Raw genomic sequence first — 18130 nt, 5'->3', positions numbered from 1 at the left:
GACAACACCAAAAAAAAAGTCTGTTTTTAATTCAGTCGTCTATTACATATCCTGTGATAATCACCAAATCACTGAGAAATTGTCAAACAAATGATCTCAAGACAAAAATGGAGGGAAAGAGAAGAAAGTATGGAATAACTGAGTTATGCAATTAAAACATCTGTAACCCCCAACAGACCCACCAGACTCACACCTCTCTCTAGGCTCCTCCCCCCAAAAATGAAAAACAGTGCACCTACATCGTGCCTCATGTGCTCTCCCTCACTTAACTATGAAATTGATCAGAGAAAAATGTAATCAATAGCAGCAGGAATCTGATGGGCTTCTTTCTCCAGGAGTCACATTAAGGAAAAGTTGCACATGTAGAAAGAAGAGGTAGTGCTGTAATTAACCCAGGATAGCATTCTGCTGGGGGGGGGGGGGTTGTGATGTGTTTCAGTGTTCACAGCAGGGAGATTTTTATCTCTTCCGATCCAGTTTATGAATGACACGGGAACTTAGAAGGATTCACATTTCTCCCACTTCCCCTGCAAACATGTTCATCCCTGAGATGGAAATCATTGCCCAAGCCCCAGCCACCAGCCACCCTTTTGCACCCCCTTTTCCATGAATAATCTTTCCAAAATGTCTGCTTGTAGGAGCAGATTCAGAATTTCACAGAGAACTACAGAGACACACACACACAGTGCACAGCACACCCCCTGCAAGCTGGAGAGAGACAAAGAGACGAGAGAGGAACGACCAAAAGGAGACACGGCTAACATGCCAATAAAATAAAACAAAACAAATCCCCCGAAACAGCAAAGTGAAAACACGTATAGATCGTGTTTGTATTACCCATCCAGGCTATATTTTCACCGCTTCCAGGCAGAGAAACGGCGGGTCGAAGTTTTGTGCCCATCTGACTGTGATGGGAGGGTTGTATTTGAAGCTCTGGGCACGTAGAGATGGAATGAGAAGGAGGCTGAGCTGGAAGAAACACCAAGGGGGGAGGGCAGGGGAGAGAGAGTGAGAGAGAGAGAGAGAGAGAGAGGGAGAGGGAGAGGGAGCGAGCTATCTCTAGCTACGCCTTCCTCTGAGCTCCGGGAGCCCAGGAGAGCGCTCATTTTAGGACTGGGGAGAGGGGTAAAAAGAGGAAAGGCAGCCCCCCCGCTCTGCCCTGGCCTTGCCACCCCCGAAGGGAGGGAGGACTCCGGCCCCGCGCCCCCCTCCTGGCGGGCCGCCCAGCGAGCCGGGGAGCGCGCGGAGCGAGCGGCGCAGGGAGCTGTCCAGTTCAGCACCACCCGGTAATGCAGTAGGTGGGAGCGCCTCCGCCGGGGGCCGAGCGGGCAGCGAGTGGGGGGGCAGGCGGGCGGCCCATCCTGCAGCAAGACGCCGGCTCCCTTGTTTCCAGGAGCTTTGCAGATAGGGGGAGGGAAACCCGCCTCGATTCTTCGGAAGAAACCCCCTCCCTCCCCCACTTCGCCAACACTACCCCCGCCACCAACAATAACCGCCGCCGCTGCTCGTCCTGCCGCCGCCGCCGCCGCCGTGCCTGCCCGCCCTGCTGCTGCCGCCGCCGCCGCCGCCGCCGCCGCCGCCGGGGCAAAACCATGGAAGGCGAGACCCCCGCACCTGTTCAGCTGAAATCAAGGGCTTACAGAATACTGGGAAGTCTGGTCTGAAACGAAAGCGCCCGAGACCACCCCCCACCCCCCGCCCCGCCAAGGAAGAGAACTGGCGAAGCAAAGGATTTTCATGGCGCAGGCCGCAGAGCCGAGCACGAAGACTGAAGGTTGCATCCCGGCTTCTACAATCTCTAACTGTCTAGGTCCCGACCATGAGAGATTGTGTTGAGAATGCGGCTGTTCCCCGGTTCACTGTGGAAGCCATCTCCAAATTAGCTATCACATATGGAAACTGGAGACCGGAATTTTAGGAAAAGAGATTAAGGCATCTCACTTGGGGGGGTGGGGGGTGTCTTTTTATTTTTTTTCCTTTTTTAAAAAAAAAAAATTACTGCAACTGGAACAGTTTCTGATCTCAAAAGGCAAGCCTCTCTTCCCGTGTGATCTTTATAATTTACACTCTTTTCCGTGAGCTTTCTTACCTCCCTGTTTTTATATCTCTCCATAGTCTCTAGTCACACATATATCCATTATATTAGTAGTGGAATTATTTTTATTTATTTATTTTTTGCTTTAGTACTCGCACCCTCACACACACTCTCCCGAGAACCAGAAGTCGGTTGGGTGTTTATATAATGAAGAATTATGGGGCTGTTTGATCGAGGTGTTCAAATGCTTTTAACCACCGTTGGTGCTTTCGCTGCCTTCAGTCTGATGACCATAGCCGTGGGAACCGACTACTGGCTCTACTCCAGAGGGGTTTGCAAGACCAAAAGTGTCAGTGAGAACGAAACCAGCAAAAAGAACGAGGAAGTTATGACCCATTCTGGATTATGGAGAACCTGCTGCCTAGAAGGTATTTGATTTCCCATCTCCTCCCCCTCTCCACTTCACCCCTCCCCTTCTCACTCCCCCTCCCCACCCTCCTCCAAATAAGTCCCCTTTACATTCCACCATTTTCTTACTTCACTCCTTCCACCACAGATCAAGGTTGGTTGGGTTAGTTTCAGAGGAAAGAAAATCAATAAGCAGAAACCATACTCAACTCTCAAGCCTCCACCACCCCCCCTTCCCCTAAACCTCTTCATTGGAATAATCTATGATATGATGAAAACAACAAGAAATTGTCTTTAAAAGTCGAATGAGCTCTGCCTGCTTTGGAATCATTAGGATTTGCCATTTGGTGTAGCATTGCCGTCTACAAGGGGCGAAAATAATTGCTTCTCTCAACGCTGTTCCTCTTTTCGTAATGAAGAATTCGAAAATGCTCTTCCTTTCCCCCTCCTCCTCCCCTTACTCCCCAAAAGTCCCAGACACATCATTATCTGCAAATCTCCTTTAAAAAAAAAAATCTGTTGTTTCTAAGAATCCTTATTTGGTAAATCCTAATTATTCCAGGATCTCAAGCTGAGTTCAAGAGCATTTCGTAATGTCTATGAGCCACACATATCTTTCGGGGCGACTGGCTGCGTGTGTGTATGTGTGTGCTTTAACGTTTACAAAGTCTAAAAATACATACGTCTCTCACAGGAAACAAGCCCAAGTTCTAATAAACAGCAATTGACTTGCAGGTTAGGCTGAGAACCAGTTCACATCCACGCAGAGTGACATGCCTGTTATCCAGAAGCAATACAGTCAGCATTGAAGCCAACTTGAGCATCAGACATTGTGCAGGGAGGCCGGGAGGGAGGCAAGGGCTTGGGGAGCTTGAGGGGGGAAAGGGGGGGCAGTGGACCAGGGGTATCAGCTGTTTGCCTTGATCTTGCAGGGTCACTGAGACATGTGTGTCTGTGCATGTGCTGTGGGCCAAGGGGTCCCCACGGTGTAAAGCCTGGGAGATCAGGGTACAGATGAAGGCATGTGTTTCTGAGATACATTAATAAGCACAGAAAAAAAAAAAACAAAAAGCAAAAAACTCCTGCAGGTCATACAACCTGCATTTAGCAACAGACTTGAATATGAGGGACTGCATTTGAATGGCTATATATATATATATATATGTATCCGTATCTGTATGTACAAGCTACAGCTACCCATAGAAAAACGTGAACAGAGAGATACATGTTTCTGTGCAGAGAGAAAGGGTTATGTGCTTTGCTTCTGACATGAACCAATGCCGGAGGCCGTTTGAGGCAGCGCTGGGAAGCGGGGACCGCAGGATTGTTTGTTAAGCTCAACATGGGATAGCGATGCAGGGACTTGAAGCCAGGAGATGGGGGAGAAGAGAGGGAAACGGACGGGAGAGGGAGAAACTGATGTGGCCCAGGGTCTAACCCAAACTGAGCAAAAGCCGCTCTTTGGGAAATGGTTATGTCTGGGAAAGAGCACCAGTTTCGTGCCCCCCTCCCAACATTCTTGGTGCAAACGGTTGAGTGATGGCTGAACATGTTTTGAATAGCTAAGTGACTTCATTGAGCGATGGTCTATTTGACGCATACTGCATTTGGTGCCCTTTCTCAATCCAAACCGCTGCCTTGAACATAGTCTGCAGAGGAGCTGTATGCTGAATACTCTATGCTCTTCCCCAGCCAGAGAATCAATATCAGGAAATTAATAGGGACTGTTTTAAACACACCCGTCCTTAAAAAATGAAAAGCCTTTCAAGCAGCTTGTCATTAACAGTGGAAAGGCTTCCATTTAATTAAACATTTATGGCAGACTTCTATTCCAAAACAGAAGAAAAGCAAAGTGAATGAGAGTTGCTTTAGGGAAATGATCATAGTAGCAATTTGCCTTCCTTGGATTTTAGTTAGATGGATGGAGATATGCAGCCAAGAAATTAGAGGAAAGATGGAATATGATTTTAGGAGAAATATACTCAGAAATTGCTAAGTTGGTATAAATATACTTTGTTATCAGGGTTTTACTTGCAAATTCTTCATTCTGTGATCTCTGAAACATTTTATAATTCCCAGAAGGCAAGAGGACTAGAGGTGGCTTTGGATCACTTGTATATTAAAAGGCTGAAGTATTTTCATTTAAATTCCATCTGTTTGGTGCCTACATCCCCAAATGTGCTGCCCACCCCCTTTAACTTTCCCTCCATGCTGCACCCCCTGCCACCCTCCACCCCCCCCAACCATCCCTAAAAGGGTTAGGATTACAACACTTTCCCAAGGGTTGTGTGATGTGCACCGGAGCTGTGGGTTTGGCCCCTCTCCCAGGCCTGGGGCCTCCAGGCAGTGAGGGGAGGGCTGGGGCAAGCTCCCTTCAGGATGCTATTCCTTTTCCACTTGTAGCCAAAGCACAGGCAGGAAGGGTGGGTGCTCGGGGCCCTAGTTCAACCTGGCCTTCAATTTCTAAAGCATCTGTCCCTGTGGGGCTTTGTGGGCCTGGGACTGCCTTAGGAAGTTGGGCTTTGGCCACTTAGGAAGTGGTTTAAAGATTTTGAAGACCGTAAGAGCACTTATTTCTGAAGGTTGGCACAGATGGTTCTCGTGGGGAGTTCCTATACTCGCTTTCTGGAGCATTCAAAATAGGGTCAGCCTTTATGGAGATCATGTTGTCAGCGCTTCACCTGTCCCCCAGTCTATGTTTTTTTGTGAGAAATGGGGCTTTCAAAAAAGATTCCCCCATCACCTCTTTATTGTATTTCCTGCCCACACCCCCCAAAAAAGTTGTGAACAGACTTCAAATCTCCCCAAGATGCTGATAACTCCAGATAAAAAAACAACCCTGTCTGCTTCTGATCTCTTCCGCTTTCTGGTTTTCACTCGGGCTTTTTGTCGCCTGAGACGCTTTTTCTTCCATTCACTTCTTGATGAAAATAAAAATCAGAAAATATTTCCCTGCCTCTGTTGCTGCTGTTGAAGTGTACCAGTCTGCTGAAGAATGAGGAGGGACAGAACCACCTGTTAGGGGTTGACACCCAGCAGCAGAGGAGAGGAACCAAGAAGAAGCCACAACCTTTATTATTTTTCCCTCTGCAGAGTGAACAGCCGAGTCTCTGTGTGTGAACCTGAGCTCCCTAGCAGACTGGGAGTCCTTAGTGGGACTGACGGGGTGGGACGGGCTGCATGTGGATCCACGTACGTGGAGCCCGATAGAAGTCCTTGAACTTTTCAGGAAAGCTGCGCTAAGAGCCTCCGAATGGAGAGATGAGTTGGCCCTTTCAGGGAACAGTTCAATAAAATCCACAACAGGACCCGAAAGCATCGCTTCTGAGCGAGGCATCTCTGGGCCGTGCTGTGCCTTGCTGCTCAGGATATTAACCTCTGTTGTCACCTAAAGGAATCATTGTCTCCAGGGGCAGCAAGAAATTCACTCTGTGTTTGTTCTCTCCTGCGCCTCCCTCCCCTCCGTCCGGGCTCCACGGCTCCCCCAGAGGATTTCCAGCCCTGCAGAGGAGGAGTCAGGAGCAGTACAACGCGGTCGGTAGCAGAACCCGCCCTCCCTCTCTCGCCCCTTTCCTTGCTGTGAAGCAGCGCAGAAATCGTCTTCTCTGTCTCCACTGTTACATTCTCTCCACTGAATTTCCGATTTCCTCTTCCATCCACGGCTTCTCCCATCTTTGCTTCCATGTGCTGCTTGCTCACGGTGGCTCTGCAACCCTTGCTACCTCCCGACTCTCTTTGAGCAAGAAGTGTCTCAATTTTCCTGAACTGTCTCTGTCAAGTTGATAGTTGCATACCCTTTGCAAGGTGGCGAGGGCTCCAGGCTGGGTTCAGCCGTGCCTCTCTTGTTCTCCAGAAGGAAAGTTCTCCCTATTTTAGGGATGCCAACAGCCTTTCCCAGATAATCTACCTTTAAGTGTGGATGAGCTGATTATGGAAGTTCTTAATGGGCCATCGCATGATATACCTAATCACTCCAGAATTCCCAAGATTATTTGACCCTTTGTAGGCACTTTGCACACAATAGGTGCATAAAAATATTTATCAATGGATTGATTTCAAAATTCTTCAAATTATTTAAATTAATTCAAACATCATAAGGACATGTGACAAGCGAGTAATGAAGAAAGGAAGAAGGGGGTGAGGAAGTCAGGATGGTTGGTTTGTTCTTCCTGGTGCATCTTGTTTAAAAGAATAATAACAAATCACAAAATTCATTAATTCAATTCAGAAGGAGTCTGTCATTAGGGTTGTGTGGCTCCTAATTGGCTAGCGGAAAATTATCAGTAGACTCAGTCTCTGCAAGTGAGGAAAAAATAACCAATTGATTTTCTCCCCTTTTCCGCTTTTAAAGTACACCAAAGTCCACTTGGATTGTAATAGTCACTGGAACAGACACTTTGGGTAGAAAGCAGGCATTATGGACCATCCCCATTTAGGTACCCCAGAATCTTCTATTCTCTAGCAAACCTCTCCACCCAGTTCCCAGGACCCTGAGAATAGTCCCCAAGGTCTTAGGTTCTGACCAGCAGTTTTCCATAGAGCCAAGCCCCACATTCTTAAGCATCCTCACCTGGGAAGGCAAACTTGAACCCTTTACTGAGGAACAAACTCTGCGAGTCCTTGCCCACTCACACTGCCCTTCCCGCCCCCACTGCCCTTCACAGCTGAGCAGAACTAGGCACACAGGAGTGACATCACACACCAAGGCCATATGGGCAGAGCCAGAACTTGAATCCAGGCCCCTCACTTCCACCCTGCAAGCCTCCAGAGGGCTCTATGCACATACCCTGGCCTACTGTGTGGCCTTGTGCTCATATTCACTGCTAGCACTGGATTTTATTGTGTCCCATTAAGCGTCCCCCATCGAGGGCCCAGCCTGAGCCTGTCAGGAAATCTGGGTTCTGACCCACCTGACTCTCCAAACGCCACTCACTCCAGCTGCCCTGTGCTTTGAAGAGAGACAGTTCTGCCAGAACCCCCTCACTCCCACAAGGCGGAAGGAATGCGACACTGAACTTCAGGCCAGACCCACCACGTGCCTCTTTGGGCTTGCCCTTTCATTTTCGGAAGTGTCCTTAATGTAAACTATCCATTGGTTTTATGTTTGCAAGCATTTTTCAGAAAACAGCAAATTTAGGTCCCCTGTAGTCATGGAAGTTTTCAGGGGAAGCTTTGTGGCGTGGGGTGTAGTTGAAACAATTTTGCAGCCACACGGGCCTGGGTTCATTCCAAGCACTGCAGCCTGGGAGATCCGAGGTAGGTTCTCTCACCTCTTCAAGCCTGTTTCCTTCTCTGTGAAAAGAAAGCCAAATAGCTTTCTCACAGGGTGGTTTCTCTGACCGACTTGTCTGCGGTTGCAATCAACAACCCCAACCTGTACCCCTCCTACAGTCCTCCATACTCTGTCTTCTTTTTCTTTACAGAGTACTTACCACCTTCTAGCACAGTACATAGTCTCCTCGTGGTATTTGTTGTCTGTCGCCACCCCTGGACTGCGCGCTCCATGAGGGCAGGGATTGCGGTCTGTTTTGCGCTTTGCTGTAACCATGGCAACTAGGACGTTGCAAGGCGTCAGCCTTTGTTGGGGCGTGAACGTAGGACGTAGGACGCGGTGGGGATTCAGAAATGGCGGTCCCTTCACACCGTCAAAGGATTGTTCTTTCAGTGGTACACGGTGATCAGTGGTGGCAAAAGCATCCTTTTTTTTGACATTCCAGAAAATAGTGAACTTGAGACAGAGGAGGGCCAGAGGGTGGGAGAGAGAGAAGGGAGAGCAGTGTTCAACACACAAGGGATAAGAATAAGGAAAGATAACAAAAAGGAAAAGTGTTTGGAGAAAAAAATAAATGCCTGAGAAGGAAGTGCTGGGGGGTGAGCGTCCTCTAAATAGATCCTGGCCGAGCTTTCCTGCCTCCACATCGTCCAGAGCGGCTGTCACAGAGATCCTGCAGGAGAGCTTCCCCTGAGCGTTCGCTTTCAGGTCAGGCGGGAGGAGAAGATACCGGACGAATGATGCAAAAGATTTTTAACCTGTTCAAAATTCGATGGTTCCTTTCAGCCTCAGATATAAGTATTTTGGCAGAAAGACCCGTATTCAAATGATATATGCATTTTCAGTTTCTGGGTTAGTTTATAGGTACAGATCAGGCCATTCCTTCGCTCATTTATTTGTTAAATCTTTGATGAAGTTCTGCAAAGCGCCAGGTTGAAGTCAGGATGGGAAGTGGCTCCTTTCAGGGTCACAGCCCTCAGTCCTTAGAGCCTACTGGGAGAGATAGGCCCTAATTCAAAGAATATGTATACACACATATATGTAAATTACAACCATGATAAGCGTTCTCAAGGGAGGTCACATGGGACTGTGAGTTCAGAATATCGAGATGGTATCTAATCAGAGAAGGCTTCCCTGAGGAGGGGACACGAGAATGAATATCTGAAGGAGGAGTATGAGTTAATTGGGTGAAGAGAGGAAGAAAGGCCATTCCAGGTCAGAGGGCAGCAAGTGCAGAGATCAGTGAGGAAGAGCGAGGCGAGGCCTGGGTGAAGGCTGGAGGTGGGTCTGTAGTGGGGTGACAGTGCTGGATGGTGTGGGGACAGGGGTGCAGAAGTAGTTTAAGTCCCAGAGGTGTGTGGCCTTGTTAGTCTTGTTAAAGAGTTTTGTTCTTTGACTTTTGGCTTCTTGCTTATAAGCTGTGTGACCTTGGACTAGTTAATTTCATCTCTGTGCCTCCTTTGTGCCATCCGTTTAGTGACCGTCCCTAGGGTCGTTGTGAGGATTCGAGCCCCGCTCCCTACTCCTCCTGCTTCCATCCCAATCTGATCGTGCTGGTCTCTTTGGCCTCCGAACTCCCCCTGAGAGTACAGAGAAGGGAGGGAATAGATCGACTCAACTCCAATCAACAAAATTCAAAATCCGCTCAGCGGAGGTGTTGACAGCAGGTGCCAGCCCTGTGCTAACACAGGAAGGCAGTGGTGAGCAGGCCCCCCATCCTGAGGACCATCCAGGTGAGTCCCCACAGGGGATCCCAAAGAACAGGCATCTCGCCAAAAGGCCCCACTCCATACCAGACATTTGACAGCCTGTTGCCGCCTCTCCTCCCCCTCCCACAAGTTCAGAGAGATTCCTGGCATCTCTTCCAATCGGTTAGGATCATCGAGGATTTGAGCTGGAATTTGAATGCGGCTCAGTTATATCCAGCAGACTTTTTGAAAATAGGAATGAGAGAGGAGAGCTCTTCATCCCCAATGCCAAGAAATGCATGTCAACCGTTTTGGGATCGTTGGTGAGCTGCGTGGGCCTCGTGGCATTCTGGTCCTCTCTCCTGGCTGCGAGAGGGCCTTCTTCGCCCACTTCCATCTCCCCTCGGTTCCCAGGCACGATCAGTTATAAAGTGAACCATCTACTGAAACAGCTTTTGGGGGAGGAGAGAACGAACTTAATGGACACATCAATTGTCAAACACACTCGAGGTTCAGGAACCTTGAAAGCTAAAATATGTGCCTTAGAAGCATATGAAGATGCTAAGCTATCTTGCTGGCAGAGGGAAATGCAGGCAGGGTGCTCAGAGAGCCTGAGGGATTTCACCAGTACACAGCGAGTGCCTTCCCGTGACTCGGGGAGCAGCAGAAGGCAGAAGAGTGTGGTCCTACAGCACCTTTCTTGACAAGGAAAAGGGTGACAGTGGATCTCTGTCCAACAGCCGTTCCCTGAGCAATAGCAGGTACTGTGTGAGAGTCTAGGACAGAGTCAAAGGCTCAGTCCCTGACCTCGGGCAAGAAAGACTTCTTGTCTAGCACTGAAGACACAGCAGTAAACAGACTATGACGACAGCACAGCACGGAACACAAGCGCAGGGGATTCTGGGAGCACAGAGACTGGGGGGGCGGGTGCCGTGGGAGACCGGGTTCTGAAGGATGCGTAGGGGTGAGCAAGCTAGGGAGAGGAAGAGCACCTCAGACTGAAGGAAGGGCCAGGTGCAGAAACAGATGCCCAAGCTGCCATGCCAAGGGTCCCGCGCGGCTGGAAGGGAGAAGGCAGGGAGGAGTGAGCCTGGGAGGCAGTGGGGATGTGCTCCCAAAGGAACAGAAATGGCTCACAGGGCAGTATGTGTTTCAGCATGGAAGAAAAGGAGGCCCAGGAAGGCTCAAGCAAAGACAGCCAGTGGCTTTACCCATTAGCAAGCTCACTGGATGTTGAGGCTTTCCCGGAGGGCACCAGGGGTCGGCCGGAGCTGGTGAGCTTTACTGGGAAGGGGTGAGGCACAACGTGGAGGTTGTTGCAGTGAGCAGGTGACTTGCACAGAGTTGGTTGCAGTAAACAGAGAGAAGAGAGATTATAAGGGATGCACAAAACAGGTGCATCGAGGTCTTCCCTTCTCTTCTGACTTCCCGGTATAACCCCCCCCCCCCCCCGCCAGCCCCCACGGTTACAAAGATGCAGGAAGTCTCTGCTCAAATGTCACCTTCTCAAGGAGCCTTCTTGACTACCCTATTCTAAAGAAGCCCCCAGTCCTGTTACCCTCTTTCCTTTCCCTCTTCAACCTTTAACATTGACTTTTCCCTTCCTAGCATTTACTTGTCTGTGATCTGTGTCCCCCTATAAGACTGAATGCTCCAGGGGCGCCTGGGTGGCTCAGTTGGTTAAGTGACTGCCTTCGGCTCAGGTCATGATCCTGGAGTCCCAGGATCGAGTCCCACATCGGGCTCCCTGCTCAGCAGGGATTCTGCTTCTCCCTCTGACCCTCCCCCCTCTCATGTGCTCTCTCTCTCATTCTCTCTCTCTCTCTCAAATAAATAAATAAAATCTTTAAAAAAAAAAAAAAGATTGAATGCTCCATGAAGGCGGGTGCCGCATCTGTCTTGGCAGACAGAGAGAGTGCTGAGGAGCCACACGTTGGATCAATGACTAAAGAAACAGCGCCTGCCCTCAAGGAGCTCCCATCGAGGGAGGGGACAGGCTCCTAAACAAAATCTCCCAGCATCCTCTTGACCAGTCTTTTCTCCTAGGCTTGGCCGGAACCCCTTTGTGAAAGACTCAGAATAGGCAGGTGATCCCCCTTGCGCCCTGCACCCTGGGAGGCTCTCTGGGGGGGGGGGGTGCCTCGGGGCCACAGCTTCGGCATAAAGCTGCAGGAAGCTGATAAGCCACAGCACACCTGCTCCCTCCCAGGCAGCAGTCACCTTTTCTCTCAATCTAAATCCTTGTTCCTTATCACCTGGCCCAGAGGCACTGCTTAGCAGCCCTGGGTCGGCTCTGAGGAGCCGCCGCTCCTTTCCCTTGCTGACAGTCTTCATTCACTCTTCCCTGAACTTCCTTGACCTTGGGTAGTCTTCCGGCTGCTAACAAGAATGCCGAGGATTAGGTATGAGATCCCAGGTGCACGGTTGCTGGGGCCTCGTTGGACGGGGAATCAGCTACTTGTTTTACTACCCCATCAACATGCCATTTAAATCCCCCAGCGCCAGCCTCTCTCTGGCCTGGCTGTGGGGCAAAATTCACTGGTGACTGGCTGCTGCTGACCCCGAGACCTTTATTCCAGTCTTGACCCACTGCTCTCCTCTCTCGCTTTCTCTGCATAAAGGATCATGCATTCTTTTCTGTCACTTCTGTCCCCACACCTCTGATCCTTCATCCTTCTTGAATTGTCCCTAAGGTTGGAAACCTTTCCCCCCAGTTTTCCTCCGATATATTTTGCAAAGGAGGTAACCCTGACATCACTTTGAAACTCATAATAACTAGAATAATAATAGCTAATCACCCATTGAGTGCTTCCTTTGTGCTAAGCACTATTTAGATGCTTTCCAGAGGTTAGCTCTTATTTAACCTTTATGATTCTGAAGGTATATACGGTGATGCCCATTATCTCCATCTTAAGTAACTCACCCGAGGTCATACAGCAGAGCCCAAGCTGTCCATCCCCAAAACCTGTGCACAGCCTTCTGTTACACTAATTATATTTGCAATTTTCCCCTAGCCCCCAAATTTATAAATAAATATCTCGGAGAAGTTGAAGGCAAGGCTGAGCAGAAATTGCCATTTGTACTCCACGCATGATGAAGTCTTCAAAACTTTGAAGCGTCAGTTTGGATAGGCTCCCTACCCAGGGCAGAGTGGGGAAAAGTGGCCGGGCTGCCAGTTTTTTCTCATTGCTTTGAGAACAGAAGAATGCCTCAAAATGCATGGACATCCCTCTCTCTGCAGTTCGTGGAGGGGGAGAGGGTGCATATACCCTCTCCCCCACCCTCTGCCAAGAGGGCCTGTTCCCAACCACATTCTGCTTGTCTCCAGGATTCGGCTAAATTGCCACTTCCCTAACACCTCAGCTGCCTCCCACCTAGGTGACATCCCCTCCCTCTTTCCTCCCCCAGCGTCCACATATGCCTCTAACACATCTTCCATCTTCCCGTTACTTGTTTCTGGTTCTGTCTCTACTTCTAGACCATGAGTTCCCTTAGCCACTTCATCAACAAAATTCACTGGGTTACTACGTGCCAAGTACCATCCTATTTAAAAAAGGTGAGAAGATGTGGCCCTGCCCTCCAGGAGCTTATACTCTAGTGGGGGATATAGGGACACAAGCAAGCACACTCAGGGTGGGGACCTTGCTCCAGGAAGAGGTGTGAGAGAGCACGGATTGTTCAGGGGACCACACAAGGTTTCTGGTATTGCTCGGAGGGGAGGTAAGGGAAGGTATTAGTACCGAGGGACAAGATTGGACAGAGCCCACATCGTGGAGGGACGGCTATGCTGTGCAAGGAGACCAGAGAGGAGATTGTCAAGAAGGGAACGACACGGTCAAACTCGCACTTTGGGAGGATGGTTCGGGAAGTGGGGATGGGAAGAGGAGGAGGAGGACAGAGCAGGGACTCCTGGAAGGAGAGGATTGCACAGTCTGACAAGTGATGAAGCAGCTGACCCAGGGAAGGGGACTGACCCCAGAGGATCCACAGGACCTGGGGACTGTTGTTGAGGAAGGTGTGACAGTGAATGACCTTGTCTGAAATGGGGCAAAGAGGAGAAATCTGCAGGGAGAAGATGGTACCTTTCATCTTGGATAGAGGGATTCCAGATCTGTGTCCCCCAGGCCTCGCCAGTGCCAGGCATGTAGTAGGAGCTCAGTGTTTGTTGAATGAATGAATGAATGAATGAATGAAGAAAAAGACATAGAACATAGCTTTGCATCTAGAGATTAGGATACATATTTAATCTCAGATTTTCTCCAGCACCTTCATAATCAGAGGATATTCCAGCCAGGCCTGGGTTCAAATCCCAGCGTTACCCCTTACCAGCTAGGTAACCTTGGACAAGGAACGGCACCTCTCTGGCTCGATTTTCTCTTGTGTAAATGGGAAAAGTTGTATCCTGCCTGTTACGGATCACACTTCCTGACCTATAGCAGTTGCAAACAGTGACCTGCCCAGGAGTTGTGTGTAGCCCTCAAATCTTCCACACGTGAACTTCCCTATAAAAATCCCTTATTTTCGGCTTCTCTTGAGAAAAACAGTCAGGTTTTTGTAAGCACGGGGCCCCTTTCCTGTTTGGCCCCAGTTGGCAGGGGCGGGGCAGGCAGCAGACAGATGTCCCTCCAGGGGTTGCAGGGGCTCTGCAGTCCCCCAAAGTCCCCTCCGCTCCCAAGCGTCTTCCCTGGCTGCCCTGCCTCGAATGCCCAGCTCCTCTGATGCCAATGGCAAATTGTAGGCGGAGGCTGTGTCTCCCGATGGCCCCCAAGTGCTGGAAATGTAAGCAAACCAAGAGCAGCCCAGGCAGGGCAGAGCCACCAACGGAGTGAACCAAGCCGTGCCTCTGGAAATAAATGCATGGAGAGCCAGCGGTCCCCGGGCAGTGGCTGCTGACGGGGCTGATTCAGGGGGAAGGCTAGCCTCACCGGCCCCCGTTCATAAAGCATCTCTACAGGAACTTGCTGCTTTTAAAGAGAGGCTCTCGCCCACTTTATGCCACCCCCATAGTTTCTCTTTCAGAGGTTGACATTTTCTGACCTTGACCCCAGTTCGGGGGGAAGTGCACCCTGTTGTGCAGGCCACGTGGTGTGTTTTATTCAATAACTAAATGGCAGGCACCAGGGAGACAGCCCACATTGTGGGGCCAGCGGAGAGAGGGCAGGGGTGTTGCTGGAGCACGGGGGGCACAGGGGATTCTCTACTTTCCGTGGTTGCCTCACAAAGCTTCATAGAGAAGAGGAAAATTTCCAGAGTCTTCGGGGGAGGGAGGAGGGAGGCGCCCTGCAATTGCTCAGAACGGATAGGATATGAAGGTAAAGCCATGCCGTTTGATCTGTGGGAATGGCCAAATCGGATCCCGCTTGACACATGTTGGATGTTTGGTAGGCCAGGCTCTGTGCTGATTCGTGGAGCTCAGACACCAGTCAGCTCCTGTGGAAGGGGGTCTGCGCTGATCCCCGCTGCTGACATCACCCATCCTCTTCCCAGCCTCTCCTGCCTACCTCACTGTCTTCATCATGCTTTCTGCTCTCTGAATTTGTCTAGAGTGTATATTATTTCTCTCCCAACCAGAATAGAAACTCTGGGAGACCAGGGTCCTTGGTCTGTCCTATTTACTGCCATAGCCCCAGGACTGAGATCAGCGTCTGGCACATAGTAGGTACTCAGGAAATGTTCGTTGGATGACAGAAGGCAGGCCCCTGCTCTGAAAGGGATGGAGGCCTAGCAGAAGAGACAGAGCCGTACAAAAGCATGGGGGCCAGTGAGCTCGGGCACTGATAAAGGTGTGTGCATGGCGGGATGAGACAGCAACTCTATTTGGGGAGGTCAGGGGAGGCGTTCGCGGGAAATGCCCTTCACAGTGGGTTTTGGAGCATGAATAGGAGTTTGCCAAGGAGATCCAAAGAGAACGGCTCAAAGAAGGACATGACACCACCTCAGGCCGCCCCCATGAGGGTGAGGCCAAGGACAGAGCAGAGGGCCTCTTCTAGAGCAGCATTTTCAAACTGTGATGGAAACACTAACCCCCTGGGGGTCTTACTGACCCGCAGGTGCCGATGCGGTGGGGTCCAGGCAGGGGGCTGAGATGCTGTTTCTAGCTCCCAGGTGAGGCTGATGTCACAGGTCTGCAGGCCACACTTTGAGAAGCAAGGTTTTGGAGCATGGCCAGAGGACGTGGATCTAAATCCTACCTCTGCCACCAGCCACCTGGGCCTGTTTGCTCACCTCTGAAAGGAAGATCGCAATCTTCCTCCGAAGCACTGAATAAGTTCAGAGCACCTGAACTTGGTAAAGCCTTAGTTTAGTCCCGGGCACTTCCCGTCAGTATATTTCAGCTAATGTTGTTATTTAGGGTCAACGGTGGTGCCCACAGTTATGACAGGAATGGATGGTTTCCCCTGAGAGCTGATGGTGTTTGAGGGTCTCCTGTGTGTTGGGCCGACTCCTAAGGACCACACATATGTCACCTTGCTTAGGCTACACAGCACTCTATGATGTGGGTGTTATGACTCTTATCTTCCCTGTAGGAAATGGAGGGAGTGTATTAGTCTCCTATTGCTGCTGTAACAAATCACCACAAACCTTAATGGCTTAAAATAACACCAACTAATCACCTTGCAGTTCTGGAGGTCAGGAGTCTGAAATTGGTCTCCCTGGATTGCAATCAAGGTGTCAACGGGCCTGTGTTCCTTCTAGAGGCTCTAGGGGTGAATCTGTTTCCTGGCCTTTTCCAGCTTCTAGAGACTGCCCACGTTCTATTGGGGCAGAAAGGCTTCCTCCATCTTCAAAGCTGGCAGGTGCCAGACAGAGTCCCTCCCATGTTGCATCCCTCTGACTCTGACTCTCCTGCGTCCCTCCTCCACATTTAAGGACCCTCATGATTACATTGGGCCCGCCTGGATAATCCAGGATAATCTCCCTCTCTTTAAGATCAGCCGATTAGCAACCTTAATTCCCCCTTGCCATGCAATGTAACATATTCACGGGTTATAGGAACTGGGGTGTGGGCATCTTCAGCAGGCCATTATTCTGCCCAGTACAGGGAGTGAATGTTTAAAGATCCCCTAATGTCACAACCTCAGAATGGTACTCCTGGAAGGGATTTTAGAGCTTGTATCAGGAAGGATTAGACTTGACAAGTAACAGAAACATAAAATTAACAGAGGCTTAAATAAGACAAAAGTTTATCCTCTCTTAAGTAAACCAATCTGGAGACACATAGTATAAGTTTGGTCTCCAGGTGCCACAAATAGGTTAGCAATGCAGGCGCCTACCAGCTCCCTGCTCCACCATCCCTATGGTGTGGCCTTCAACCTCACAGTCTAGAATGGCTGCCAGAGCTCCAGCCACTGTCTTCACATTCCAGGCATCAAGGTGGAGAATGGCACAAAGAGACACAGGCAGAGGGCACCTGTCACATGGTTCTTAAGGAAATTTCCTAAAAGATATCACAGAATATTTTTGCTTCGGTCACTGGCCAGAAGTGTGTCACCTGACCATACATTCACTATAAGGAAGTCTGGAAAAGATCCTCTTTATTCCAGGTTGAGGGAAAGTATCTAGCAGTATATCCAGGGAGCTCATCTAGTCTAGACCCTCACCTTGTGACCAAAGAATCTGAGGCCCAGAGAGATAGGGGATTCTGCCAGTGCCATGGAGCTAGCCAGCCACAGACCAGGAGCCGGATGCCCTGCTCCCTCCCAGCGTTTAGTGCAGAGCCTCCAGCACCCAGCTGGGCACTTAGCACATAGTAGGAGCTCAGTAATGCTTGTGGAACCAATGGGATTTTGCCATCCTGCAACACCAAAAAATTCCCTGTGGACCACATACTCTGCCTCTCTGTGGGCAGGGCCGCCTGCTCTCCTGGGTCTCTATCCCATTGCTCCCGCTTACGCCTCTGTGCACCCTTGGGTGAGCTCCGGGCTTCTCTACCTGTCCCACAAAGTCACATGGAAGGGCAGTAGGATCTGACAAAAGGGAGCCCTCAGATAGCACTGAGAAACAGAGGAACGGGGGCATCTGCTTGGAGATGGGGCTGTACGTCTGGGGTGGGGGGAGGGGTGGCCGGAAACGGTCTGGCATTCCTTAGTGGCAGTGTTCGTGCCAACACAGTGCAGTGGGGGATGGAAGCTGATCAAAGCCCAAAGCCAGGCGGCAACCCATCTCCCCACGGGCTGCAAAAGCCAAAGGTCTTTGGGCATCTGCTGCCCCTGCCAGTTCAGAAGTGCACAAAGATCGTGTACTTTCTCAGGCTTCTCTGTGTTCGAGTCTCTGTCTCCTCAAGCAGGTGGTAAGGCCCTTGAGACAGGGGGCTGTCAGACCTGCCTATGTGCCCCCTTGCCCCGTGGGGTGCCTGGCACATGATGGGCACTTGGTCCATAAACGGGGGATTGGCTGATCAGTCAGAATGCAATAGCCAGCGTCTGGCACATAGTAGGCTGTCAGCAAACTGTTTTAAGGAAAGAAGGGATAAAAGGAAGAAAGGAAGGAAGGATGAAAAGACAGATGCAGGAAGGGAGGGATCCACTGGTCTGAGTCTTGGCTCGCCATGGAAGTAGTGGCTCGGAGAACAGGCTGCTCTCCCGGCCTCAGCCCAGCAAGAGCGGAGTCCCTCCCCCAGGACCAAGTTCACAGGAGAACAGAAGAACCTGGCCGGGTAAGGTCTGTTTCAAAGGGCCTCCCCTCTAGCTTGAGAACACTGTGCCTTTCGGCCTTCCCAGGGGGCCT

The 18130-nt window shown here is 50.3% G+C and overlaps 1 protein-coding gene across 1 annotated transcript in view; it reads left to right on the top strand.

The window, feature by feature from the left end:
* The first annotated feature begins 1028 nt into the window (after nucleotides 1–1028).
* Nucleotides 1029–18130, top strand: part of CACNG2 (calcium voltage-gated channel auxiliary subunit gamma 2) — a 110066-nt gene continuing 92964 nt past the window's right edge. Inside the window, exon 1 of the mRNA XM_036108737.2 lies at nucleotides 1029–2463. Coding sequence (XP_035964630.1) covers nucleotides 2253–2463 — 211 coding nt within the window. The 5' untranslated portion in view covers nucleotides 1029–2252. The remainder of the gene's footprint in view (nucleotides 2464–18130) is intronic.

Source organism: Halichoerus grypus, chromosome 6, assembly GCF_964656455.1.
Source record: "Halichoerus grypus chromosome 6, mHalGry1.hap1.1, whole genome shotgun sequence".
Classification (NCBI taxonomy): Eukaryota; Metazoa; Chordata; class Mammalia; order Carnivora; family Phocidae; genus Halichoerus; species Halichoerus grypus.
This window is presented reverse-complemented; position numbering and strand designations above follow the sequence as displayed.